At 50.1% G+C, this 24,474-nt stretch overlaps 13 protein-coding genes across 13 annotated transcripts; 7 read left to right on the forward strand and 6 right to left on the reverse strand.

The window, feature by feature from the left end:
* Window positions 1-540: 540 nt before the first annotated feature.
* On the reverse strand, window positions 541-1,835 carry EURHEDRAFT_410825 (60S ribosomal protein uL16). Its single transcript, XM_040781454.1, has 3 exons — window positions 1,697-1,835; window positions 1,262-1,437; window positions 541-1,201 (listed from the first exon to the last, which is right to left on the reverse strand). The coding sequence occupies exons 1-3, from the start codon at window positions 1,739-1,741 to the stop codon at window positions 754-756; spliced, it is 669 nt and encodes a 222-aa protein (XP_040640716.1). The 5' UTR covers window positions 1,742-1,835; the 3' UTR covers window positions 541-753.
* Window positions 1,836-2,122: 287 nt separating this feature from the next.
* EURHEDRAFT_410826 (60S ribosomal protein eL30) lies at window positions 2,123-2,722 on the reverse strand. Its single transcript, XM_040781455.1, has 3 exons — window positions 2,673-2,722; window positions 2,450-2,604; window positions 2,123-2,286 (listed from the first exon to the last, which is right to left on the reverse strand). Exons 1-3 carry the CDS (start codon window positions 2,686-2,688, stop codon window positions 2,191-2,193), a joined length of 267 nt encoding a protein of 88 aa, XP_040640717.1. The 5' UTR covers window positions 2,689-2,722; the 3' UTR covers window positions 2,123-2,190.
* A 1,135-nt stretch (window positions 2,723-3,857) lies between these two features.
* EURHEDRAFT_452360 (uncharacterized protein) lies at window positions 3,858-5,880 on the forward strand (the record flags this gene model as incomplete). Its single annotated transcript, XM_040784024.1, has 2 exons — window positions 3,858-4,494; window positions 4,532-5,880. 2 exons carry the CDS (start codon window positions 3,858-3,860, stop codon window positions 5,878-5,880), a joined length of 1,986 nt encoding a protein of 661 aa, XP_040640718.1.
* Window positions 5,881-6,770: 890 nt separating this feature from the next.
* EURHEDRAFT_401416 (coatomer subunit zeta) lies at window positions 6,771-7,444 on the forward strand (the record flags this gene model as incomplete). The annotated part of the gene is made up of 2 exons (XM_040780081.1): window positions 6,771-7,135; window positions 7,204-7,444. The coding sequence occupies 2 exons, from the start codon at window positions 6,771-6,773 to the stop codon at window positions 7,442-7,444; spliced, it is 606 nt and encodes a 201-aa protein (XP_040640719.1).
* Window positions 7,445-7,741: 297 nt separating this feature from the next.
* EURHEDRAFT_410831 (putative DUF814 domain protein) lies at window positions 7,742-11,517 on the forward strand. The gene is made up of 3 exons (XM_040781456.1): window positions 7,742-7,968; window positions 8,021-8,089; window positions 8,150-11,517. Exons 1-3 carry the CDS (start codon window positions 7,936-7,938, stop codon window positions 11,369-11,371), a joined length of 3,324 nt encoding a protein of 1,107 aa, XP_040640720.1. The 5' UTR covers window positions 7,742-7,935; the 3' UTR covers window positions 11,372-11,517.
* A 470-nt stretch (window positions 11,518-11,987) lies between these two features.
* EURHEDRAFT_452391 (L-threonylcarbamoyladenylate synthase) lies at window positions 11,988-13,292 on the forward strand (the record flags this gene model as incomplete). Its single annotated transcript, XM_040784029.1, has 1 exon — window positions 11,988-13,292. One exon carries the CDS (start codon window positions 11,988-11,990, stop codon window positions 13,290-13,292), a length of 1,305 nt encoding a protein of 434 aa, XP_040640721.1.
* A 540-nt stretch (window positions 13,293-13,832) lies between these two features.
* Window positions 13,833-14,897, forward strand: aah1 (adenosine deaminase; the record flags this gene model as incomplete). Its single annotated transcript, XM_040780082.1, has 1 exon — window positions 13,833-14,897. One exon carries the CDS (start codon window positions 13,833-13,835, stop codon window positions 14,895-14,897), a length of 1,065 nt encoding a protein of 354 aa, XP_040640722.1.
* Window positions 14,898-16,123: 1,226 nt separating this feature from the next.
* EURHEDRAFT_401420 (uncharacterized protein) lies at window positions 16,124-17,805 on the forward strand (the record flags this gene model as incomplete). Its single annotated transcript, XM_040780083.1, has 2 exons — window positions 16,124-16,325; window positions 16,385-17,805. The coding sequence occupies 2 exons, from the start codon at window positions 16,124-16,126 to the stop codon at window positions 17,803-17,805; spliced, it is 1,623 nt and encodes a 540-aa protein (XP_040640723.1).
* A 179-nt stretch (window positions 17,806-17,984) lies between these two features.
* On the reverse strand, window positions 17,985-18,765 carry EURHEDRAFT_451925 (putative isochorismatase family hydrolase; the record flags this gene model as incomplete). The annotated part of the gene is made up of 4 exons (XM_040783986.1): window positions 17,985-18,507; window positions 18,560-18,613; window positions 18,667-18,682; window positions 18,735-18,765. The coding sequence occupies 4 exons, from the start codon at window positions 18,763-18,765 to the stop codon at window positions 17,985-17,987; spliced, it is 624 nt and encodes a 207-aa protein (XP_040640724.1).
* A 48-nt stretch (window positions 18,766-18,813) lies between these two features.
* On the reverse strand, window positions 18,814-20,950 carry EURHEDRAFT_410833 (bifunctional hydroxyethylthiazole kinase/thiamine-phosphate diphosphorylase). The gene is made up of 7 exons (XM_040781457.1): window positions 20,796-20,950; window positions 20,560-20,736; window positions 20,375-20,510; window positions 19,907-20,320; window positions 19,474-19,847; window positions 19,321-19,421; window positions 18,814-19,252 (listed from the first exon to the last, which is right to left on the reverse strand). Exons 1-7 carry the CDS (start codon window positions 20,905-20,907, stop codon window positions 18,998-19,000), a joined length of 1,569 nt encoding a protein of 522 aa, XP_040640725.1. The 5' UTR covers window positions 20,908-20,950; the 3' UTR covers window positions 18,814-18,997.
* A 477-nt stretch (window positions 20,951-21,427) lies between these two features.
* On the forward strand, window positions 21,428-22,304 carry EURHEDRAFT_401422 (uncharacterized protein; the record flags this gene model as incomplete). Its single annotated transcript, XM_040780084.1, has 4 exons — window positions 21,428-21,497; window positions 21,765-21,967; window positions 22,006-22,118; window positions 22,193-22,304. 4 exons carry the CDS (start codon window positions 21,428-21,430, stop codon window positions 22,302-22,304), a joined length of 498 nt encoding a protein of 165 aa, XP_040640726.1.
* Window positions 22,305-22,369: 65 nt separating this feature from the next.
* EURHEDRAFT_410834 (uncharacterized protein) lies at window positions 22,370-22,890 on the reverse strand. The gene has a single exon (XM_040781458.1). The coding sequence runs from the start codon at window positions 22,874-22,876 to the stop codon at window positions 22,670-22,672; it is 207 nt and encodes a 68-aa protein (XP_040640727.1). The 5' UTR covers window positions 22,877-22,890; the 3' UTR covers window positions 22,370-22,669.
* Window positions 22,891-23,526: 636 nt separating this feature from the next.
* On the reverse strand, window positions 23,527-24,051 carry EURHEDRAFT_410836 (uncharacterized protein). The gene is made up of 2 exons (XM_040781459.1): window positions 23,997-24,051; window positions 23,527-23,921 (listed from the first exon to the last, which is right to left on the reverse strand). Exon 2 carries the CDS (start codon window positions 23,900-23,902, stop codon window positions 23,624-23,626), a length of 279 nt encoding a protein of 92 aa, XP_040640728.1. The 5' UTR covers window positions 23,903-23,921; window positions 23,997-24,051; the 3' UTR covers window positions 23,527-23,623.
* Between the last annotated feature and the right edge of the window lie 423 nt (window positions 24,052-24,474).

A 24,474-nucleotide genomic window follows, 5' to 3' on the forward strand; every position in this document is an offset into this window, starting at 1 on the left:
ACACCTACTATTGACTCAGAAATGGCCCGTGGGAGTCAAAAATACATACATAGCGTATTCATGAACAGAGCAATTTTTTCAAAGGCATGAATATCTCATGCTCCTGCCTTTTCTACACCTCAGCATCACCCCAATACAAACCTATAAGCTCAAAATGTCACCACCCCATCAACTCAGAGGCCGAAGCCGCAGCATCCACCGGAACCCAATCCCACAGCGCCAAACTTGACACCCCCATCTGCCTAGAAGCCATCCACAATGGCTATGGGGACATATATATACTCCTGCCGCTTGGAGTGGCGGTATGGTTTAACAAGGATGTCAAATGGACGAAGCGGCTGTTGAATGCTGATGCTGGGCTGGGGCAAGGACGAGAGGGTGCGTTGCATATTGTTGCTGATGCTATTAGAGGGGATTCGGAGAGGACGAAGCTGTTGCTTGGGTATGTATGGGGCGAGGGTGGATGAGGTTTCTGGGGTGAGGGAGAGGGTGAGAGAATTGAGGAAAAGGCAATTCAGATATAAAGTTTACTGCAGATAACATAGATGAACTTTTGTGTCATTGGGATGGCCTACAAATTCCAGTTAAGTATTCCGTACAGGCACTCTTACTATGGTGAGGGTATCGAAGTTAATTAGGTCCAGTAAATGGAGTACAGCAAACAGGAACATTTTTAGCCTTTTTTTGTTCTCATTTGGCCCTAGTAAAAACGATAAATACGAACAGCACATAAAACACCTAAATCATCCCAATCTACTGAGCAACGCCCTCGTAGGCCTGGGGGAAGCGCTTCATGTTCTCCTCGATCAAACCGTGACCACGCAGGAACTGGACGTAGGCACCGTCCTGCTTGAGCTTGCCCTCCTGGCGGAGCTTGACGTACTCCTCACGGCGGACGGGGGTGAAGCCCCAGTTCTTGGAGATAATGATCTTTTGGCGACCAGGGAACTTGTAGGTGGAGCGACGCATGGCCTCGATGGCGGCGGCGCGGTTGGAGTCACGGGTGCGGATGGACAGGAGAATCTGGCCGATGTTCACACGGGCGACAACACCGTTGGGCTTACCGAAGGCACCACGCATACCAGTCTGGAGACGATCGGCACCAGCGCACGACAACATCTTGTTGATACGGACGACGTGGAAGGGGTGGGCGCGGACACGGAGGTGGAAACCTTCCTTACCGGCGATCTTGACAAGGTACCTAAGGATGTCATTAGCCATATGCCCATCTTGCTGTATTCGGGTTCATCGGGTCGCATACTTGTTGGCACAGATACGGGCAGCTTCGAGAGCTTCAGAGGAAAGCTGTTCGTATTCGTTGGAGACCATGTGGACGCACAGAGGGAAGTCGTCCACGGAAGCCTTCTTACGACCCAAGTCGAAGATACGGATCTTGGGGTCGGGAACACCACGGTTGAACCGGGACTTAGGGTAAGGCTATATTGAAGAAGATCATGTTAGCTTCGTGCTCGATTTCCATTTTAGGATCCATCGAATCCATCTTCAATTCCCATCCAGTTTTGACATCGAAAAGCTATATGGTTATGAGTTCATCACAAAGCGACCGCAAGTTCCCTGCCGAGAGATGCCTCGCCGGTCGCTTCGCTCCCACACCCTCGATATGAACCTCCCGATCACGCCCTTGGATGAAAATCGCACAAATCCCTCTCAAAATTCGAATATGGCACAAACGCACCTTGTTCTTGCAGTAGCGGTAACATCTCGCGGGACGACGGGCCATTTTGACTGCTGAAAACGAACTTCCTGCGAAACGGAGGGTGTGGTTGTCGAAAAAAAGTGGTGTCGGGGAGCAAAAAGAAGGGGATTCAGGCGGCCGTCAGCGTTGATTTCCAAGCACCGCCGCTAACGAGTGGCAAAACCCTAAGCCCTAGCCGATCCCGCCAATCAGCGATCAGAGCCGAGATGACGCATCCGCTTGATTTATAAGAATTGTACAAGCATAGAGCAGCATTAGTTACAGGGATAAGATTATGTTATCTTATTCCGATAAGATTTAGACATAAGTTCTTCTTTACTGATATCTCAAAAAGTGCCCGTTTCTACTCAGAATCTACTGGCTTGAACCAAGTACTCATAAGTTTTTTTTTTTTTTTTGTTATTATCTAGCATTATCCGAGTATTTCAAACGTCCATACTCGAGTAGACATAACATCAAGTCTTTTTCATAACCTACTGGGCACCGGAGAGGATGTCCGAGTCACCAGCGTCCAAGATGGACATGGTCGAGCAACGGAAGAGCTTACCGCAAGCGGTACCAAGCTCAATCTGTCGAGCAAAAAGAGCATACGTTAGCCAATGTTTTTTACCCTCCAAAGCCAAAATTGACGGCTTCTTCTCAGGGTGGCTCCCAGAGCATAATTTGATTGCCGGGGCTGTGAAGCAGAGCAACCTGGAGATCCGTAAAGCAGAAGAATAAGCACAAACTTACGTTGTTGCCGGAGAAGTGGTGAACGGGAGCCTTGGCAAGCATGGCGTAGTACTCGAGCTCAGACTTGCGGAGAGGGGGAGCGTTGGCGGCGATGATGACGAGCTTGGCCTTGCCGTTACGTAGGGTCTTCAGGGTCGACTTGTATCCCAGAGTGACTGGATGCAAAAATATGTTAGGATCATCCTGTCTCTGTATTCGCATGCATGTCTGAATGCAATCTCACCCTTTCCACTCTTCATCACCAGGGCCAACCTGGAGTTGATGTTGTCACCAGACTTCTTGCTCTTGGGGGCCATCGTTACGCTGTCGTCGAAGTCACCGGACTTTCGATCAGATAGAAAATAAAAAGGAGGATTGAAGGATTGAGAATGCGCTCCGGCCGTTGATGGTGTCTGGAGATGGTTGAGAGAGAATATCCGATGGAGTTTTTTTTTTCGTTGTGGGAGATCCGCCGGATGGGAGTTCATCCGCTCCGGGAGATATGAGTCAGCAAATCCATCTTCGGCACCAGCATGGTAACATACGGTAACGGCAGGTAAGATACATTCTTTATGCCTGAGGCTATTAAACATACGCATAGAATGGCCGAGTCGTCGTGGCGCAGAGAGACGAGACTCGCTCTGGTGGCCCCGAATCCAGAAACATCCAACGAGGATCCTTGTGGCGGTGGGCTTCATATTGTCATGTCCCTGGGCTGACATAGTATGACTTACAGGGTATCCTCTGATCCTCTGGTCACTGCAAGGCACATTATTTCGACTGCTATCTTTATCTTCTGACTGAGGGAAAGGGGCGGTTCTTGGGGGCCTTGTATGTATTGGTATTACCAGACTTGACTCCCCGGAAATAGTAACGGATCCCCAGCAATATGCCGTTTCCATACATACATACGTGTGTCCAAACGTGTACTTACAGACATGGATCCGTACATACAGTCATGTTGTTCATATATTATTTTGATCAGGCCAATCTTAAATTCATAAATAAAAAGAGTGCAATCCTGCATGGTTCATATACTGTTTTATTAACTGGAGGTGTTTATTCGTGGTCCCAAAAAGAGTTGTCTGCATATTAACTGTGCTGCTCCCACCTTACTCTCTCCCACCAACTACGGACTGACTTCTCCCCACCACTGCCTAACAACGGATAGTGTGTTTTGACCGCTACTACTCCGTACAACTTCCTATATACAACTCCTAATAATTTCCCGGTCGTTTCATCGTCATCGCTTGCTGACCATTCCCGGGCCGTTCTCCTGAACTTCCCCTGAATCCATAATTGTCCTTTTATTTACAACGATCACTGTCACTTTGCGTACAATCGCGGAGTTGATAGAGGAGCCAAAAAAAGAAGCCAACACACCACCCACCAAACCCGCCGTCGGTTTGGCCACACCGTCACCAACGCCATGTCTGCGTCACCACGCAAACCCGGAACACCCAAATCCTCAACTGCTGCGGAAAGCCCCTCGGTTAATGGTTCGCCTTCGCGGAGTCATACTCGATCTCCCAGCGCCGCCGCGACAAATGGCTTGACTCGTACTCCCTCCGGCCGCCAACCCGTTTCTGCGCGTGCTGCTGCCCGAAGGCCAACCCGCTCCAATCTCAGCATGTCGTCAAGCATTCCGAAAGTGAATAATGACCCGTCGGAGGAGGAGGCGCGGGCTCAGAATGCTGCTCTTATTGAGGACTTGAAGGAACAGTTGCAGAAGGCGGAGACGGCCTCCGAGCAGTACCGGAAGCAGCTCGGGGTCTTGCAGATGAAACTTGACGAGGCGGTTAGTGAACAGGGAAAATTGGAGGACCAGTCTCATGAGAGGGAGAGCAAGATTGAAGCGCTAAATGGTGAGATTCGTGAGCATGTTCGCCAGATCCGGGATCTGGAGCAATCTCATGAAATGGAACGGAACGCTATGCTACAGGAGAAGGAACAGCAGGCTAGCCGCGAGGAGGAGATGCAGGCTACTATTCAACGATTGAAGGAGTCTGTGGCACAGAAGGACATGAAGATTAATGCTGAGAGTGGTAAGGACGTGTCGCGCTCTTGTATGGGCCCTCACCCTGAGTCCTTTCCTTTGTCGAGTATCACAGTTTGCTAACGCCCACGCAGCTAGTTTCCGTAACCGGTCTTCCCCAGAAGTCGATGGACAGTTTGCGCCCTCGTCGCAACTCGAACGCAGCCCGTCGCGGAATAACTCTAAGCTGCTCCTGCAGAAGGACAAGTTGATCGAGTCTCTCCGCCTGGAGCTGGCGGAGTCTCAGATTAAGCTTGTGGAGATGGAGAACAAGGGTGGTGGTCGTCAGCGAGAACTCGAGAAGGAGCTCCTTGAGGCTCGCATGGCCAATGCTCGTCTGATGGAGGACAACGAGAGCTACCAGTTGCTTCTGAGCGAGCGGACCCTCAACGGCGACTTTGCCAAGGGCGAGTTTATGCGTGAATTACACCCTGACACTCCTGAGCCCTCCGAAGCCGCCAACGATTCAGGAAACAACCTGGGATCCTTGGCTGAAGAGCTGGAATCCATGGACGCCAAGGCCGAAACGGACCATATGCGCAAGCTCGAAACCGAGGTCCGCACCCTGAAGGACCAGAACAAGGCGTTGACCCTCTACATCGAGCGCATCATCAGCCGCGTCCTTCAGCACGAGGGCTTCGAGACTATCCTGGACAAGAACGAGAACGATCCCCCGGCCAACGCGAAGCCGAAAAATACCAGCACCGAGAAGGATCTTCCCCCAACCCCTCCTGAACACGACGATAGCGGAGGGCAGTCCTTTCTTAAAAGAGCTAGATCAGCTGTTGGACCGAACCAGCCCCCGGCCAAACCTAGGTCCCGTCCAACTAGCGTTATGCAACCACCTACAAGCGTCCCGACAGGTCCTCCCACTGCTCACGAGAACCCAAATACCGCACCTAGCATCCCGCTCAACCGTGCCCAATCCGTACGGCTTGGCCACCGTCGGGCTCGATCTGACCAAGCAGATGTCTCAGCCGCCACAGTCATCGGCCAGATATATCGTGGACGAAATTCCGGAGGTCCAGTGAGCCCCACAATCATGGGCCCCGGCTCCCGCCAGAGTCTCTTCGGTGGAAGTGTCATGTCTTCGGGTATGAGCAGCACTGGCCGTGCACCGTCACTGTCTAGTCAGCCCGAACGTAGCCGGTTGAGCAGCTCGGAAAGCGTCACTAGCGACCTTCACGAAACCGCTTCTACCGGTGCAACTTCCAGCTCTCCTCGTTCCAGCAGCGGTATGACCAACTATACCGGAGCGGTCATGACCCAGAACAAGCTGCGTCCCTTACGCTTGGTCAGTGAGACGCACAAGGCAGCCGAAGAAGAGGAACTTGCTCGCAAAAAGGCAAACCGACAAAGCTGGATCCCCTGGTTCAACCGTACGAACACGAATGAGTCCACGCAGTCTCCAACCTAAGATTACGTTATGATGCGGTCCGTTGATGATTGATATATTTACGCGTTTTATTCGTTTTTTTTTTTATTCTATCGGCTTTTCGAATTTGATATGCCCACATTGTTTCACTGTTATCACGATGCCTACCCCCTTACTTGATCGAACGTCAGGAAAGTTGGGACGTTATTATTGTTTTGGAATACCCTGTTACTTACTCATGGTTGCGATAGTGCTGAGTCGCTATCATATGATTTCTATCCATGCACAGAGGAATGTTTATGGTTGTCAATTTTCTTTTGTACTTTGACGATGGAGACATCACTTTTTATTGGATTGTTGTCATTAGAGTCTTACATTCTTTTTTAATAGGCTCTTTTTGATACTCCCCTGTTGCCGTTTATCAGATCATATGAAATCCCTTTTGACGAACATACGAAGTTATTATACATTGTTGTGAATAGATAGTTGACATTTTATTGCAGTAATTAAATCAGACTTGATATGAATCCTGTAGTAGGTCACAATATATATAGATCGAACCTTCACAAATAGAAAGAGATGCATATTAGCCCAGGACTCCTTCCAAATCCCAAACTACCATGCCCTAGACGTGCCACAGGGGATGGCTTACTATAGACCACTGAAATGGCTTGACATACTGATTCAGCATAGACTAAATCTATTACAATAATTCAACCCACAGAATTAAATGAATACCATGCATAGCGTGGATAATTGATCTCGGGCTTCTCTCAATGGGCATGGATATACTTCGGAACAACGTTGTGGCGTCTCCGCGCTCAGCGGCCAGGTTACAGTAACTAAAGTAAATACGGAGAAGCGCCTCGACCGCAGCCATCGCAATCAGCAATAGTCCCTAAGAAAACACCTCCCACGAAATAAACGCCACAATGCCCGGCTCCCTCTCCCTTTTCTCCGTCAATGCGGTCGTCCTCATGTCCGCCGACGACGGCTCTCGCATCTTTGCCAAGTATTTCTCGCCGCCTCACCCCCCAGCCGGTGTTGCGCCCAATTCCACCGACTACCCTGGTGCCAATCCCTATCCGACGGTGAAGGAGCAGAAGGCGTTTGAGCAGGGCCTCCTTGAGAAAACGAACAAGCAGACTAGTGATGTTATTCTTTACGATAACCGGATTGTGGTGTTTAAGATGGAAAGCGATGTGATGCTCTATGTGGTTGGGAGTGCAGAGGAGAATGAGGTGTTGTTGTATAATGTGGTTTTGTCGTTGAGAGATGCATTGGGGATTTTGTTCAAGTAAGTTTCTTACTGGTGGTGTTGCTGCTATGTAAAGAGAAGGACATGTGGCTGATTTGGTATACCAGGGGCGCCACGGACAAGCGCACAATCGTCGAAAATTACGACCTAGTCGCCCTCGCCATTGACGAGCTCATCGATGATGGTATTATCCTCGAGACCGACCCCGTCCTCATCGCCTCTCGTGTCAGCCGCGCACCTGCCCCCGATGCGCCGAACATGAAGAATATCGACCTCTCGGAACAAGGATTGATGAATGCCTGGGAGTTCGGAAAGAGGCGCCTGGCAGAAGGATTGCGACAGATGTAGATTGTCAGGTTTCTTTTTTCTTTTTTTCTGTGTTTTAAGCATTGGTTCTGAGATTTAATCTGGCTGGTCCGGCGCATTATTGTGTGATGCTCTTTGTTTATGACGGCTATTGATATATCCAATTTCTTCGTCTTTATATATTGTATACTGGGATTGAGCATTCTGTATAGAACTTGTTTGCTGAGTTGCGGCTTTTCAGGATTTCTCCATTGGCTGGGCGTAGTGGGCGTTAAACCAGGACAGGAATGTACATCGAAACAGCTGCAATTGATGCTCTAATTCTTAGGCTTCTTAGATCTCCGAATAATGATTGCCCTGAATAAGCTACTATCGAAAACAAATCGAAAGTGATCGAAAAAGGAAACGGAAAAAAAGCTGCCCCGCATACGTCACGTTTCCAGTCAAATCTCCTTCGGAGCTTCAATTTATGACTCTTTCCCCCGAACAGCTTTGCTGCTGAACAGAGGTCCATTGACTAACAAACAGGCAAGATGAAGCAAAGATTCTCGTCTTTGGACGTCAAGGTTTGCTTCCCTTTTTGGGTATACAATATCGCGCACAAACTCATACGACTAGGTTATTACCCGTGAGCTCGCCTCGGAGGTAGTCAATCTGCGAGTATCCAACATCTACGATCTCTCATCGGTACGTCAAGCAATTCTACCCTGCTCCTACATCAACATCTAATCTGGCATTGCATCGTAGAGAATATTCCTCTTTAAACTCGCCAAACCCGACCATCGCAGACAACTAATCATCGACTCCGGCTTCCGCTGCCATGTCACGCAATACTCACGAACAACAGCAACAACACCCTCCCACTTTGTAACCCGCCTCCGCAAAGCCCTGAAATCGCGCCGCGTGACCTCCGTCCAGCAAATCGGCACAGACCGCATCATCGACTTCTCCTTCAGCGATGGCATTTACCATTTATTCCTGGAGTTCTACGCAGGCGGGAACATCATCCTCACCGATCGCGAGTATAATATCCTAGCCGTGTTCCGGACGGTGCCAGAGGAGAATGTCCGGGTTGGGTTGAAGTATACGGTTACCGATAAGCAAAATTACCACGGGGTGCCGGATATCACGGCGGAGAGGGTTCGGGAGACGTTGGAGAAGGCGCAGGAGGCGTTTGCGAAGGAGGATGCGGGGCCGAAAAAGTCGAAGAAGAAGGGTGTGGATGTCTTGAGGAAGGCGCTGTCTCAGGGGTTTCCGGAATATCCGCCGCTGCTTCTGGATCATGCGTTTGCTGTGAAGGAGTTTGATTCGGCGACCCCGTTAGCGCAGGTTTTGCAGGATGAGAGTCTTTTGCAGGGGGTGTTTGGTGTTTTGGAGGAGGCGCGAAGTGTCTCTGAAGAGCTTTCTGCGAAGGATAGTCATCCGGGCTATATCGTCGCGAAAGAGGATACTCGACCTGCCGAACCCACCGCTGAGGGCGAGAATGAAGAACCGAAGAAGCCAGCTTTGCTCTACGAAGACTTCCATCCTTTCAAGCCTCGACAATTCGCAGAAAAACCGGATATCACGATTCTGGAATTCGACCGCTTCAACGCTACTATCGACGAGTACTTCTCGTCCGTGGAGTCCCAGAAGCTGGAATCGAGACTCACGGAACGCGAGGAGGCAGCGAAGAAAAAGCTTGATGCAGTCAAACAGGAGCACCAGAAGCGCCTGGGAGAGCTTGAGAAGGCCCAGGATCTGCATATCCGCAAAGCAGGTGCAATTGAGGATAACGTTTACCGTGTCCAGGAAGCTATGGATGCAGTTAACGGCCTGATCGCCCAGGGAATGGATTGGGTGGAAATCGAACGCTTGGTTGAGATGGAGCAAGGTCGCGGTAACCCGGTTGCCAAGATTATCAAGCTGCCGCTGAAGCTGCACGAGAACACCATCACTTTGCTCCTGGGTGAAGCGGGAAATGTTGAAGACGAGGATGAGAAGATCTTTACTGATGACGAATCCGAGGAAGAATCGGAGGATGAGGAACAGGAAGAGGCTAAATCTGTGGAGAGGCAGTCCGCGTTGCTGACGATCGATATCGACCTTGGTCTCACGCCGTGGGCAAACGCGTCCCAGTACTATGACCAGAAGAAGGTAGCTGCCGCGAAGCAGCAAAAGACGGCCCAATCGTCTACCAAGGCGCTGAAAAGTCATGAGAAGAAGGTTACTCAAGATTTGAAGCGTGGGCTGAAGCAAGAGAAGCAAATATTGCATCTCTCTAGAAACCCTTTCTGGTTCGAAAAATTCTTGTTCTTCATATCCTCAGAAGGCTACTTAGTCTTGGGTGGTCGCGACGCCATGCAAAGCGAAATGCTTTACCGGCGCCAGCTCAAAAAAGGCGACATCTTCGTAAACGCCGATCTGCAAGGCGCTACTCCCATGGTAGTCAAGAACAGACCCGGAGCTGCCAACGCGCCAATCCCCCCAAGCACCCTTTCCCAAGCTGGTAATCTTTGCGTCTCTACCTCGAGCGCTTGGGATTCCAAGGCAGTCATGCCTGCATACTGGGTTGAGGCGAGCCAAGTGACCAAGACTGGCCCCGGCGGTATTGTGCCTACGGGTGAATTTATCGTTAATGGAGAGAAGAACTTTTTGGCTCCGTCGCAGCTTGTTCTTGGATTTGGTGTGATGTTCCAGATAAGTAAGGAGAGTCTTCGGAACCACAAGACAGGGAGATTTGACACCTCGGAGGTTGCTGAGGGGCTTCCTGCGGTAGAGCCAGCTGAGCGCAAAGAGTTCGTCCAGGAGCAGATTACAGCAGAAGTTCCGAAGGAAGCTGGGGATGCTAACGGAAAGGAACAAGAGGTGAAACAAGAACAGGAGCAAGAACAGGAGCTAGAACAGGACTCCGAATCGGATGAGGAGGATCAAGATCAAGCTCCTGCGAAGAATCCCCTTCAACGCGGAGTTTCTGAAGCACAGAATGAGCCTGGTAGCCCTGGGCCAGATGAAAAGAATGCTGAAGGCGAGGATCAAGAGAATGGAGAGGCGGAACAAAAACTAGAAGAAGGGGTAGAGAACGAAGAGGCCCAATATGAGGCAGAGGAACAAGCACCAGAGGCAGAAGAAGACCAACAACTCTCCGCAAGAGAGCGACGCGCGCTTCGAAAAGGACAAATCGACTCGCCTGCCCCAGCACTCAAAGGTAAGCCTTCTGCACAGCCTAAACAGCCAGCAGCCAAGCAACCGCCTGCTCCTACACGCGGCAAGAAGGCCAAGAACAAGAAGGCCGCAGCCAAGTACGCAGACCAAGACGAGGACGAACGCGAACTCGCACTCCGCGTCCTTGGCGGCAAGAGCGCCAAAACCGAAAAGGCTGAAGCCGCTGCAGCAGCAAAGGAAGCCCGCGAGCGCGAAGCTGAAGCAGCGAAGAAGCGCCGCAAGGCCCAGCACGAACGCGCCGCGGAGGCAGAGCGCAAACGACAAGCCCTCTTTGAAGCTGATGACTACGACGAGGAAACTGCGGTTGCTGAGGCAGCGGACCTTTCCTGGATCCCGGCCCTTGTTGGTACTCCACACCCCAAGGATGAAATCATTGCTGCGATTCCCATCTGTGCACCATGGGCCTCTCTGGGTCGCTATAAGTACCGCGTGAAATTGCAGCCGGGTGCCGTGAAGAAGGGCAAGGCTGTGAAGGAGATCATCGGACGGTGGGTAGCAGAGACGACCACTGGCAAGGTGAAGAAGGAGCAGGCTGAGGATCTGGGTCTCAGTCTGGCTGATGCGGAGAAATTGCGGACTCGGGAGGGGGAGTTGATCAAGACGTGGAAGGAGACGGAGATTATCAACACGGTGCCTGTGGGTAAGGTGCGGATTATGGGGGCTACAGGTGGAGGAGGAGGCGGTGGTGACTCCAAAGGGAAAGGCAAAGGTGGTAATCCCAAAGGTGGTAACGCTAAAGGAGGAAAGGGTGGGAAGAAGAAGTAAACCTGATATTTACACATAGGATAACTATGGTTCGAAGATATGGTTTGTATAGAATAGAGAACATGATATCTATGTTCAATTGCTGTACAGCACGCCAGCTCCAATAGAAATACCGTCTAGAACCGAATATTTGACTGGTATCTACGTCTTTTTGCCTCAATCCTTTTTATAGATCTGGAGACTACTCTGGAATAGATATGCGAAATCGGAAACCAAATGCATACCGCTTAGTCATCGTTGATGTCATCGTGAAGATTTTCGATCGTTTCAAAAGATTGATTTAAAGCAGAAAATGCCATGAAGGATTGTCGTTCTTAGCCTCGCTTATCGCCCTTTGCCAAGCACAAAAGAAGCTATTACACTCAGGGACACATACGAAAAGGATTCTAGAAAGCAGCCCTACGAAGCCCACGCACACTCCAGACCTCACCCCGCGACTACGACATCGCACATACGGAGCATTATACTTCTGCCCAATTCCCGGTCTTGATCCCAGTGGACTCATTAGATCATATCCACTGTCGTCATAAAGGGTGTCAAGTTGTTGCCCTATTTCCGTCCTCTTATTGCTGGCGGCCGCGCCGTCAGGTCTATCACTAACGCAGCAACCGTGGCGATGACGAACGACCAGACCACGCGAATCCTCCCCGTCCAACGATTGAACATTAAAGGTCCCACGGACAAGCCTCTTCCGGAATGGTGGGCGAGTGAGCGCCAGAGCAAGACCCCTGAGGCCACGGCCATCGAAGAGGCAGCGGAACTTCTACGAACGAGTGATATCCCCGTTGCATTCCCGACGGAGACGGTATATGGATTGGGAGCTGATGCTACACGGAGTGCAGCGGTGCAGGGAATCTACAAGGCAAAGCAGAGGCCATCGGATAACCCGTTGATCGTACATGTGGATTCCCTGGCGATGCTGGAGCGTCTGCTCAATCCCGGTATGAGCGCGGCTGACACAACCGATACACCACTCAAGTCAATTCCCTTGATCTACCACAAACTGCTCTCGCGATTCTGGCCGGGACCACTTACGATTATTCTTCCGAATCCGTCCGGGTCGTCGTTGGCTAAGGAGGTTACTTCATATCTGACTACGTTTGGTGTGCGCATGCCTGCGTCGCCGTTGGCGCGTCTGTTGATTCATGCTGCGGATAGGCCCTTGGCTGCGCCGTCGGCTAATGCGTCTACCAAGCCGTCTCCAACGACGGCGCAGCATGTTCACCATGACCTTCATGGTCGGATTGAGGTCATTCTGGACGGTGGCCCGTGTGCGGTCGGGGTGGAAAGTACGGTTGTTGATGGACTATCAGACCCTCCTGTCATTCTACGCCCTGGTGGAATTGGCATTGACGATCTGCGCCAGTGTGAAGGCTGGGAGAATGTGCAGATCGCATACAACGATGGCAGTCACGAGGTCAAGGAAGCCCCGCGGGCACCAGGAATGAAATACCGCCACTACTCCCCCAAGGCGCGGGTAGTCCTATTCGAGCCCGAATGCAGCGAAGAGAAGGTCGCAAAGCGCGTGCGCAAGGACATGGAAGACAGCGCAGTGGGCTCGCACTCGGTCGGAATCGTGCGCACCCGTCACTGGGCACCAGGACTAGGCCTGTACGAACCCGCGGAGAAAGAAAAGACTCTACAGCGCATCCAAGAAGCACCTACCGGAAGCTTGGTCAGCTTCTCTGTCCCGCTCAAGGACCATGTGAAGGACTGTTTTACGTCGAAGCCGGCATACGATTGCGCGCTGGGGACGGATGTCGGGCTGATTGCTCGGGGGCTGTTTGCGGCTCTGCGCGCGATGGATGATGAAGAGGTAGACGTCATATATGTCGAGGGACTGGTGGCTGAGCATGGGGATTTGCATGCTGCTGTTATGAATCGGTTGAGGAAGGCTGCTGGTGCAGAGTTGAAGGTATAGCGTAGTGAACTGCACACAAATGCCTGGCATGGCTTTTTGTACAAAGTTCCTTTTGGCTTTGCTAGTATACTCTCCTCTTATGTCGCTATTTATGAGCAATGAAGCCAATGCATACGAACTACAGCCTGATTATTCATCCTTCTCTAGCCTTATGACTCCATCGGCACTCTCCGACGTCAACGGTCGACACCGTCGTTGAACTCCACTTATCAGAGACAATCTTCGATTCTTTTCTTCTATCTCAATAAGCATTCTCTGTCGCATCGTTTACTTTATTATTTTACCAGTCTGTTCCGGCGTGTTTACTCGATTGAGTATGTCCGTTGTGGGCCGACGCGAGCAGAACCAGATATTGGCGATTCACGCGCCTCAGAGCTTGAACGGGATTGAATGACTAGAATATATTAATCTTGCTGATAGAGCGCAGAATTTAGCGGGACGATTGATGATTCACGATTTTCCTATATAGTTAACTGCCGCATTTTGTGTTCATTTTCTCATTTTTCCTTTTATTATCCGGCAATCGCAAGTACAGACACCATGTGCCAAACCAAGCTGCACGAGTTCCTTCAAGGCCTCCCCAAATGCGAGCATCACCTTCACCTTGAAGGCTGCATGACACCCCAATTGATCTTCCAACTAGCCGAAAGAAACGGTGTCAAGCTGCCAGATCCCGAAACCAACCCAGCCTACGAATCCATCGAGACTCTCACACGCCGCTACGGCCATTTTACATCCCTCGATGACTTCCTCAGCTTCTACTTCCAGGGCATGTCAGTGCTCCTCCATGAGTCTGATTTTACAGATCTCGCATTCGCCTACTTCAAAAAGGCCCACGAAGACGGCGTCCACCACGCAGAAGTCTTCTTCGACCCCCAGGTCCACCAGCAGCGCGGTATCGCCTACGAGACTATTGTCTCGGGCTTCGTTGCAGGATGCAAAAAAGCAGAGCAGGAATTGGGTCTGTCAACCCGTCTGATTATGTGCTTTGTGCGCCATCTCCCCGTCGACTCCGCGCAAAAATTGTACGAGGAAGCTCTTGCATATAACCACTTCGAGAACGGCACGCTGCACGGACTCGGCTGGTCGAGCAGTGAAGTCGGTCCGCCAAAGGATATGTATCGGGAGCAGTACGCATCTGCCTCTGCCAAGGGTATCCCACTAACCGCGCACGCGGGCGAAGAGGGCGATCCGACCTACATCAGCACGGCGTTGGAGCTAGGCGCGCAGCGAATCGATCACGGGATTCGGTTGGTAGAGGATCCCGAGTTGATGGAGCGGATTGTCCACGAGGAGATTCTGTTAACTGTGTGTCCGTTATCAAATGTGCGATTGCGTTGTGTGAGTGCGCTGGATGAGGTGCCGATTCGGAAGTTCTTGGATGCGGGTGTGAAGTTCTCAATTAACAGTGATGACCCGGCGTACTTTGGGGGGTATATCTTGGATAACTACTGTGCAGTGCAGGAGGCGTTTCAGTTGTCGTTTAGAGAGTGGAGGGCTATTGCTGAGAATAGTGTGAGTGGGAGTTGGGTTTCGGAGGAGAGGAAGAAGGAGTTGTTGGGGCGGATTGATGAGCATGTTCGGAAGTATGAAGTTGAGGCATGATCAAGTAAATGATATATGACTATATATAGAAGACGGATTGGGAAGGCGGTCGTAAACGATCTGCTATATTGATACTGTTCTTGGATTAGTACATTTAAAGATCATGTGATCTTTATCTTCCAAAAAAGGAAATTCATTGCCAGGCGAACAACACAGTTTCGTGTCGTTACTGGTTGAAAACTCGAGATTATGGCTATATTTTAGTTGAGCGACTGCTATGTTTACCATGTATTTGTGTTTCTATAGGAAATGTCGCTGGGATTTTGTTTTAGACTGAGACTCGAGCGCTTGAATCGAGTACTATTGATCGCCGCAAAAGTCCATATTGACCCAGAAACTAGAGAAACGGTGAATTGTAGTCTCAGATCTAATGAAAAGAGCCACGGAAGAATGAATTGGTATGTAATCTGTAATAGGCGACATTGAGTGGCCGCCGGGGTAATACGCCTGCATCCCCTCACAGACAGTCGGCGGCTTCATGCTTCACTCTGCATCATCTTCACTTTCACCATATTTTCTCCCCAAGAAACATTTTCCTACTCTTCGTCTCATCCACACAATTCTTCTATACCTCTTTACGAATATCTCTTTTGCCTTCCGTCGCTACTAAGTCCCTTCCTCTACCTGCAGCCTGTTTCCTCTGGTGTTACTTTTCTGCCACCCCTCTTGCGGAGCGTCAGCAACCCCGTTACCACGAGTCTCCCAGCGCTTTCGCCACCAGATATCCATCTACAGTGACTTATTCGTCCTTTTCATCCGACAAATACCTCCTCAGCTACTTTGAAGCCATACAGTGACTGCTGTTAATCCACGATCCCTGCGATATCCTCTCGAACAAGCACCTACCGTCCTACATCCCCGTTTTCGTCCTTTCACGACCTCCTTTCCTCCTTACAGTCCCACGTTCCTTCACCCGCGTTAGTATATTTTTCCTGAAGGATCGATCGAATAGTTGTATGTGTTGAGGCGGTCTACGGATATCCAACACTAGCACACTGGGTGGACGGCCGTACGGCCGTCTCACATTGAAACGCGGGAGGAGGTTCTCGAAGCAAAGAAAAGAAGGGCTAGCTATTGTGTTATAACGGTCAACTACGAATAACGGAGGTGTTATTTGATATTATTTGAACGTGTCTCCAGAAAGTTGCAAGCTGCCTACTGAGGTTTCCTTCCGGTACTCGTCTTGCCACTACGTGATATTGTTGCACTTGCGTTTGGATTAGGCTATGGACGCCCAGTACCCCTTTGCTTCTCGTGACGATATTTGGCGGGTTTTCGACGAACTGAAGGATCTTCACGTCGCGCAGTTTGAGCAGGCGGAGCGGATTGCGAGGTTGGAGCGCCGGAGGGACGAGGATGCGAGACTGCGGAGTGCTTGGGGACCAGTGTCGCCTTTTTTGACTCCTATTGGGGGGCCTGTTGCCGTAGGTATGTTACGGTTTTGTTTCTGGTGCTGGGATATGTACTATACTGACGGCTGATTGCAGAGTCAGCGTACCACTCCCCAACCGACGCGTTCAAAGGATTTGATCAAGGGCAACACGGCGTTATGAATACTATGGATGCGGAAGAGGAACCGAGGCGAGGAACATCCAGGGCAAACAGTGTTCGGTTTGATGAAAGTGCGATTCACGGGTACTATGGTCAAGCCAGTCGGTCCACCAGTGAGCTTCCGCTGCGGACCGGAAGTGGATTGGCAAGCTTACCGTTGTCGGAACGTTCCTTATCACATCGGTCTGATGGAAGGTTGAGCTCGTCCGGCCAGTCCCATCATTCCGCGCGTACCAACAGTTTAGGTCTGGAGACGACCAGTCGGATGATGAGTTCGTCGGCCAGTGATTCACCTCTCATCCCTCCGCCAGGTCTCTTTCTGTTGGGCCCGGTACCATGCATTATTCGCTGTTGGTTGACTACGAACTTTTCCAATGATTCTCTCCTTTATGCCGCTGTATGTTCAGGCTCCTACATGTCGTCGTTGGGCTACCCAATGGTACGGAAACTCGGTTTGGAGGGTTTGATGACACAGGAGGAAGATTCCCGTTTCATTAAACTGCCGTTATATCTTCCGGAAGCGAGCGTGCATCAGACGTCATCTCGTTGCAGTAGTCCAGAACCGCAGCTGCCGGCATTAACCATTCGATTCCTTGTGCGCAACGTTGATCCAAACGACCAGTCTATTCAGATCGTGCTTGGAAGCGATGTTCTTCGTTCACACAATGCAGATATTCTCTTCTCACAAGACAAGATTATCATCGTGGATGATGAGAGGAATAAGGTCTCCATACCTCTTGTACGGCCGGAAAACGACTCCGTCTTCAGATCTCTTTCCACTGTGACTGATGCCTCGCGTGTTGAACCTTTGACGCGTTTAAGACAAGAGAGCGAACCACAGACTAACGGACATGCCCCTGCTGGTGTGATTGGCCAGCCAACAGTCAGCACCATGCACCGACAGTCAATATCCGTGCCTGCTTCCGCCAGAGACTCCGAGGGAGAGGAAGAGCGAAAGCTCCCTAGCCGCCCTTCGACATCGCATCAAGCCGGCGATACTAGCTACCAGCAGGGACCAATCAAGCCAGAAACACCCACTGAATCTCAACCCAACACACCTACTGCACCTGGCGCTCACGTCTGGGGATCCTGGAGACGTGAAATTAAACCAGACTCGACCGCTTCTACGCCAGCGACAAAGCCATCACGGGGTCGTACAATGAAAGTCCTCCGTCCTACAAAATCTTCGACGCGAATGTCGACACAGGGCGGTACGGATACCTCCGCAGAACAACAGAGTAATAACAGCCAGATTCAGTACCAGTCCGAGAATAATCGGTTGAATAAGCAATGGGGATCGAATCCTGTTGGAGGCGCATCGGCGTTTGGGTGGTTGAATCCGTCACAGCCGAGGTAGTTTGAGAAGAATCCTAAGTGGAAAAGATTAGGTGTTTCTTTGTCTCGTTTTAGTTGCTTGTCTGGGAGTTGTGATCGTATGGTTTCGTGGCAAATGTCATGAGCTGCGCATTCTTAGTGATGAATCGAAATACTTCATAGGGGGCTTTATACCTGAACTATTTACAGTAGCAAAGCCGATCACATCTTCGCCAAAACCCCCAAAGCCTCCTTCGTTTCCTCCTTTGTCTCCTTAACCAACCCACTAATCGCCTTAAACTCCCCCCGATTCGCATCCCCCAATATCTCAAAAATAACCCCCTCACTCGTCGTAACTACAACCCCCGCATCCCTCAACCTCGCCAACGCAACCCCCCTCTCCTCAGCATTCATACTACTCACCCCATCAACAACAACATAAACCCGATGTCCGCAATCCAGCAAATCAAGCGCCGTCTGCGTGACACATACATGCGTCTCAATTCCCACGATAATCGCATCGAGTGGCGCCTCCCCCTTGGTGGTGTTGGGAAGAAGAGGAATGATCTCGGGCGTTACCATTGAGAAAAGCGTTTTGTCGACATTGGCGCGGATATGGGGGCCTGTGAGGTGCGGCTGGAGGTCGGTGATCGTGTCGCCGAGGCGGGACCGGTTTTGGGTGGTTATGTAGGTTGGGATTTGGAGGGTTGTGGCGGCTTTAAGGAGTTTGGTTGTTGTGTTTACGCTGTTCTTTTAGTTTCGAGATCTAGAAGTTGTAGTGGTTGAGGAGGGCGTACAGTTTGGGGAATTCGTAGATGCCAGGGCGGAATTTCTCTTGGATGTCGCAGATGCTATTGTCTTGTGTCAGTCTCTAGATTTGGTGTAGTTGGCCACGGGGACGTACAACAGGGCCGGGTTACCTAGTTCATGGTTAATTCTGATGTACGAGGTTGGGGTGCTCCAGGGACTCACGGATTCGACATGCTCTTGAAATTGAACCCATTTTGGTATAGATTTGGTATATATCGCTATACTCGATTGCTGTAGAACAGGATGAACGATGGCGAAGGAGTGAGATTAGAGAAATGCTGCGGAGAATATCGGAGCGGGGAAAGATTGTGCGGGGAAACGGAAAACTTCTGTTGCCTGATTCATCAGGCATGTTTTGAGTTGGAGACTGCTGTCTTATGTCCCGGGTATCTATCTACTTTACAACACTGCCTACCGAGGCAAGATTACACCTTAACCTCCCGAATCTTCCCCCGTCCTTCAAACCAACTATCATCACCCTTCAGCGCCGCCTGACGGATAGCGTACAGCTCATCCAAGAAAGCAGGGACAAAGCTTCCTGGCCCGCGGACGTATTCCTTAGCCGCGGCGTTCTCGGCTGCGATTTCGTACATTAGGAGGCCGGAGAGAACGGCGAGGAGTTTGTCGGAGCGGTGAGTGGCGAGGAAGCAGCCGGAGATGGAGCCGATTGCGCAACCGGTCTGTTCATGGCTAGTATTAATATTGATGATTTTGGGGGTTAGGAATGGAGATGCGGGAAGGGACATACTCCGGTAACCTGACCCAGGAGTTCATGGCCATTTTCGACCGCGATCACGCGTTCGCCGTCGCTGAGGTAGTCGACGGTCCCTGTCATGAGGATGATGTTTCCTATGACTGTTAGAGTCCAAATAACCAAGAGATTAGAGAATAGGCCACTTACGCTTTTTCTGTGCCAGATCCCGAACCAAGGCAGCCTTCTGTTCACCACTGAGACTGCTGGGCCCACTGTCAACGCCGCGTTGTGTTGTCGCGTTCCCCGAGATATGCTTGATTTCCCCTTCATTTCCCTTGATGAGATCGAAGTAGCCGCCTGCCATGAGCGTATTAACCGCGTTGCGTCGGATCTGCGTGGCTGCTGCGCCGACAGGGTCGTATACGACAGGGTTACCACGCTCGTTGTAGTCTTTCATGGCTTTGAGGTTGTTGGGGATGCTTTCGCTGGTCAGGGTGCCCATGTTGATGACTAGAGCACCGTCGAATTGGGCGATGTCCACGGCTTCGTCGCCGTATGGAGACATAATGGGAGATGCGCCCCTGGCAGTTGTTAGATTCTAGGTTGCACAGTAGGCATACAATATAAATCAAAAACTCACATGGAAAGCACAACATTCGCAACAAAGTTGGCCACGACATAATTAATCATGTTATGCACCAAGGGATGCGCCTTGACAACTTCACGCACAATCTCAGGCACCTCACTCAGCAATGAATTCGCTTCGTCTGCCCGCGGAGCTTTGGAAAGTGTAGCAAAAGGAGCTGCAGCATTGATCCGCTTTGCGAAATCATCAGCAGCGGCCTTCGGGTCATCCGCCGCCATGATAGCGCTGACGATAGCAACACCATCTAGCCCCTTCCTAGGAGCCTGGGACTGGTACAGGACGCGTTGAACGTTGGACAGGTTGATTCCACCTATGGAGACGGTGCCAACGGAGCTGCCAGTGTCAGAGATGGCGTCGAGGATGGCTTGAGTGCCGGCGGTGCCGATGATGTGTTTTGTGTTGGTTTTTCTGTTGTCGTTAGGTTTTCAAAGAGACGAGATTACATTGGCCAGGAATACGTACGTTGGTGTCGCAAACATAGTTCCTATCCCGAGATAGTCAGCACCAGCGTCGATTGCTGCTTGGGCTTCCTCGACGGAAGCAGCGCTGATACCGATGATGGCATTTTCGGGGAGGATTTTTTTTGCTTCGGTTATGACTACCATAGTCAGTTCAAGTCTCGTTGGCCAGTGTCGAGCGAAACATACGCATATCATCCTGCCCCAAATGAACACCCTCAACACCAGCCGCAAGAGCAACATCCACCCGATCATTGATCAGCAACGGCACGTTATAAGCGCGAGTAATCCCGTGCAGCTTCTTGGCCGTCTCGACCTGAGCGGCCGTGTCACTTTTCTTATCTCTGTACTGGACAATGGTTACTCCTGGATGGATATTAGCGGGAAAGTAGCATTAGACACGGGGAAGAAAGATGATTTCTGACCTCCTTTAAGAGCCTCCTCCACGACAGCGCAGATATCCCGGCCTTTGAGGATTGCGGGAGTTGAGTCTGTGACTAGGTAGACGGAGAGGTCTAGGGGGGTTTTTTGAGCCATTGTTCTTTTTTTAACTATTTATATTATTGGGGTTGGGGTGTTATGGAGGGGTTGAGGTTTTTTGCGATGACGTCGGGAGGGATGTGGGTCTACGCCGGAGGGCTCTCTCCGGCCCTAATCACGGCACTATAAGCAACTGCATTCATATATTTCTTTTGTGTTGAATTACCCCAGAATTATCGTAGACTAATGCTCTTCCCATCAGCACGGCTATGTCGGGAAATTCATTCAGAGGTGTTCAATACAAGCATCCAACACGTCTATCAAACCATGCAGTTAGCTATCAATGCCACCAAAATGTCTTACTGGCCACCCCACGGACTGCAGCTGCATACCCCAGATAACTATATACAGTCATGTTGCTTCCGCCCTATTTGTGAATCTATTTCCCCGGACATGTGCGATAAGAAGTTGCCGCTTCCATGCGACAGTCGGGTTGATGTCTTGAGCATGCTACGTTTAGTCTTTCCAGCATTGGAAGCTTTTCTCGGAAAACTACAGCAAATTGCTTTTAGTATTGATGTGTGGGTGGCTGTCGATTGGAAATATCCGCGGTGGATATGGGATTACATGTCTGTTCGAACCCATTGGTTCGATTTGGGGATGAGAATGGATCACACATAGTAGACTGATTACCTCACGTCAGATTGCTACGCATATAGATTGCCATTATCAGTGGAACAAGAATGAGACATCATTTTCTTGAAGAATTCCAATTGCCAGGGAACAGGCAATAGGGGAGCCTATATAAGACGGTGTTAATCTAGCATTGAAGCATCAACGAGACAGACAGTCAAACAGAAATACAAATATTAATTCAATTGTTTACCATAAAGTTCACTATTCTCGTTCCTTAGGTCTCGCCCTCTTTACTGCCCTTGGCGCGGTGGCCAGCCCGGTCGACTTTGATTTCAACTCCCTGGACGTGAGAGACGAAGCCATTGAAGCTGTAATTACTGAGGCCAATGTCTTTGATGAAGCCAGCATTGCTGATGAGGCTGGTGAAATCGATGTCGCCGCTGAAAATGGCGAAGCTGGTACCTTGATTTGTTACGATGGAGTAAGTGCCCTCTCTGATATCTGTTTCAATGTATTAAGGAAAAAGAATTAACCAATTGCATTACCATCAGACCTGCTCCAGCCGAAACAATCAATGCCGCTACAGGGCCCAAAGCGGTAAGACTGCTATTTGTCGTTGCCAGGTCAAGAGGGTAAGCGATTTTCATACCCCGATGTTTGTTATTTTCATGTTTTTGGCTAATTTGTTTTCTACTTAACTTTAAAGTGTGGAAGTGCGCACGGAAAGTGCTTCTTTGACAGCGTTAATAGACATTGCACTTGCTACTAGGGATATCATCTCGTTACCCAAAAGATTGTCTCTAAGGGAGTTGTGGTGAAATGAGATTTTTTTCATTACGAGGAAGTGGCGCGGTTAGTGTATTTAAACTAAGTCATTCGTATACTATGAAGGAGCCTAGGTCAGTAATTAACAAGTCTACTCGTGAAAAACATGTTCTTGGACTTGATGAGAACATATAAAATGGTTTCATCACAACTATCCCCAAAGCCTGGTGATTTCAGATACAGAACCATAGTCGGTGGAAGCAATGAGCAATCATGTAGACCTGATGAGAAGGGGATATTGAATGCTCTCGAAGTCTCGAAAATAACATGACCCACCATAGCTCGGAATCGTCCCCTCTTGACCAATTTCTCCAGATCCGAGAACGCTTTATCCTGACGCAAACCGTCACCTGTGGCCTCATACCCGGAGAATCTTCGAGTATCTCTCCTCAACATGACTCAGCATGATCTCCATAGCCTCAGCAGCGCCATTCATTCTCGAAAACTCGTGGAACACCAATAGAGAGATTTGGCAAGGTCTATCCTTATTGAGATGCGTAGAGGCAAGCTTGGCGAGAAAGGACGCAAAATCCGAACGCTCGTTTGCCTTCAAGGTCGCAGTCATTTACTCAAAGTCCATCATATCGCGAAAAAAAAAAAAAAAAAAAAGGCAGGTCATTCCAAAGAGCCCCAGCAGGGGTCCTAACAATGTAAAACCCACAGCCGCTTGGTGCAGGTCTCATCAGCGGTCCTCGACCCTTGGTGCGCACGACATCAAGAACCAGCCATTATGTTCAGCACTTTCATAGGAGAGATGTCTGCTTCCTTGGTAGTATATATACAAGAGATCACGCAGGACGGGTTCAAAGGAGTCAGCGGAATCCCCAATCCGACTGTGTCTCGCGCCGATATACTACGTTTTGTTGTAGGTTGCGGAACGGAGGTCATCGAATTCGCCTCGTTTAATAGCCTCTCGCACTGATTCGCGATCTCCAGCAAAGGCGGCTGCGAGGATGGGATCGGGATCATGTCTGGGTGATGGGCTTGTGGAGTCTGCTCGTAGGACTTCCATTGTGAGTTGAGATGGAGGTGAGGCGATGGGGAGAGTGTAGCGAAGAAACGAGACTAGGTGGATGTAATGAGCTGGCAACTCTCGTATCAGGCAGCAACAATACTATATGATGTAATTATCTAGCATTCACTTCGGGGCCTTCTCCCGGCGGCGAATGTTGGTAGAAGCTGCTGGTAGCTTGTGTAGAGCTAAGGCACATAGCGGTGCGAACATGTTGGTGGATTAGGGCACTATGCTAACTACGGGCGACGCATTTTCAGATTGAGTAACCCAAGTTCACGTCCTGAGCCATTCAGCCACTCATCTGTCAGATACATCTACGTCCAGGCATGCTATCACCCCAAATAGCACCAGGTTGCTAAGCCCTAGCGTGATGTCTGCCCAAAGTACCATACCGAAACTGCAGGGATTAACCTTGAGACGGTTGACATTCAGCACCCCAAAGCTCCTATCAGATTTTGCAGGCATATCCCTGTAGCCCTGTATCCTCAGATCATTCGTATACCACGGTTCATGCTGAGTGAGACCCTTTGAAGGGTAATTTCGGACCGAGAAATGATAGCAGCAAGAAGACGTCATGGGGAATGGACAATGGTGTCTTTTAGCAAGGATCACTAGTCAGCAGCGATTCACTGAATTCCACAGCATCATGCAGTGGTTGCAGAATACATACCCCGTGCTGCAAAGGGCCATACGTAGTTGCCAGTGCGACCTAGCATGCTGAACGCTCTAACCGGTAATTGATCATGCTAACTGTTGGTTGAGAGACATCAAAACCTGTTATTCTACCAGTTAGCTGGGTGTTATAATGTAATTAATACACTGATACCGCCAAGTTCGACAGGGTTCCGTAATTGTATTACCAGCCAATATGTCGGAATATAGAGGTTCCTTACCGAACAATACCAACTGATGCCTGATTGATGCCTTGCTGATATCATATGGCGAAAAGCAGCGTATTTACTCTGCTATTACTGCTTTTGAAACCGCACAATCGCTTAGTATACTCTATAAGGTATTTACGGTCGTATATAGGATCCTAGATAGCACACTTTTGCAAGAATCAGAGACCTCAACCATATACGCTTGATACGTACTTTCAACCCTGACTAAGCCACATTTCCGACAGTTATGAGCCCGGCTTGTCTCTA

This window comes from Aspergillus ruber (assembly GCF_000600275.1).
Source record: "Aspergillus ruber CBS 135680 unplaced genomic scaffold scaffold00007, whole genome shotgun sequence".
NCBI lineage: Eukaryota > Fungi > Ascomycota > Eurotiomycetes > Eurotiales > Aspergillaceae > Aspergillus > Aspergillus ruber.

Bases quoted from the DNA above. Each gene is read 5' to 3' on its own strand.
- EURHEDRAFT_410825 (XM_040781454.1), bottom strand. From the start codon at position 1,741: ATGGCCCGTCGTCCCGCGAGATGTTACCGCTACTGCAAGAACAAG. The intron at 1,438-1,696 runs GTGCGTTTGTGC...TCTTCAATATAG, and splicing joins ACCGCTACTGCAAGAACAAG to CCTTACCCTAAGTCCCGGTT. The intron at 1,202-1,261 runs GTATGCGACCCG...TGACATCCTTAG, and splicing joins GCCCGTATCTGTGCCAACAA to GTACCTTGTCAAGATCGCCG.
- EURHEDRAFT_410826 (XM_040781455.1), bottom strand. The intron at 2,287-2,449 runs GTAAGTTTGTGC...TTTGCTCGACAG, and splicing joins ACCACTTCTCCGGCAACAAC to ATTGAGCTTGGTACCGCTTG.
- EURHEDRAFT_410834 (XM_040781458.1), bottom strand. From the start codon at position 22,876: ATGACTGCGACCTTGAAGGCAAACGAGCGTTCGGATTTTGCGTCCTTT.
- EURHEDRAFT_410836 (XM_040781459.1), bottom strand. From the start codon at position 23,902: ATGACGTCTTCTTGCTGCTATCATTTCTCGGTCCGAAATTACCCTTCA.
- EURHEDRAFT_410833 (XM_040781457.1), bottom strand. From the start codon at position 20,907: ATGGCTCAAAAAACCCCCCTAGACCTCTCCGTCTACCTAGTCACAGAC. The intron at 20,737-20,795 runs GTCAGAAATCAT...ATATCCATCCAG, and splicing joins GGAGGAGGCTCTTAAAGGAG to GAGTAACCATTGTCCAGTAC. The intron at 19,422-19,473 runs GTAAGTGGCCTA...TAACAGTCATAG, and splicing joins GGATCTGGCACAGAAAAAGC to GAAACATCATCCTCATGACA.
- EURHEDRAFT_410831 (XM_040781456.1), top strand. From the start codon at position 7,936: ATGAAGCAAAGATTCTCGTCTTTGGACGTCAAG. The intron at 7,969-8,020 runs GTTTGCTTCCCT...TCATACGACTAG, and splicing joins TCTCGTCTTTGGACGTCAAG to GTTATTACCCGTGAGCTCGC. The intron at 8,090-8,149 runs GTACGTCAAGCA...ATTGCATCGTAG, and splicing joins ACATCTACGATCTCTCATCG to AGAATATTCCTCTTTAAACT.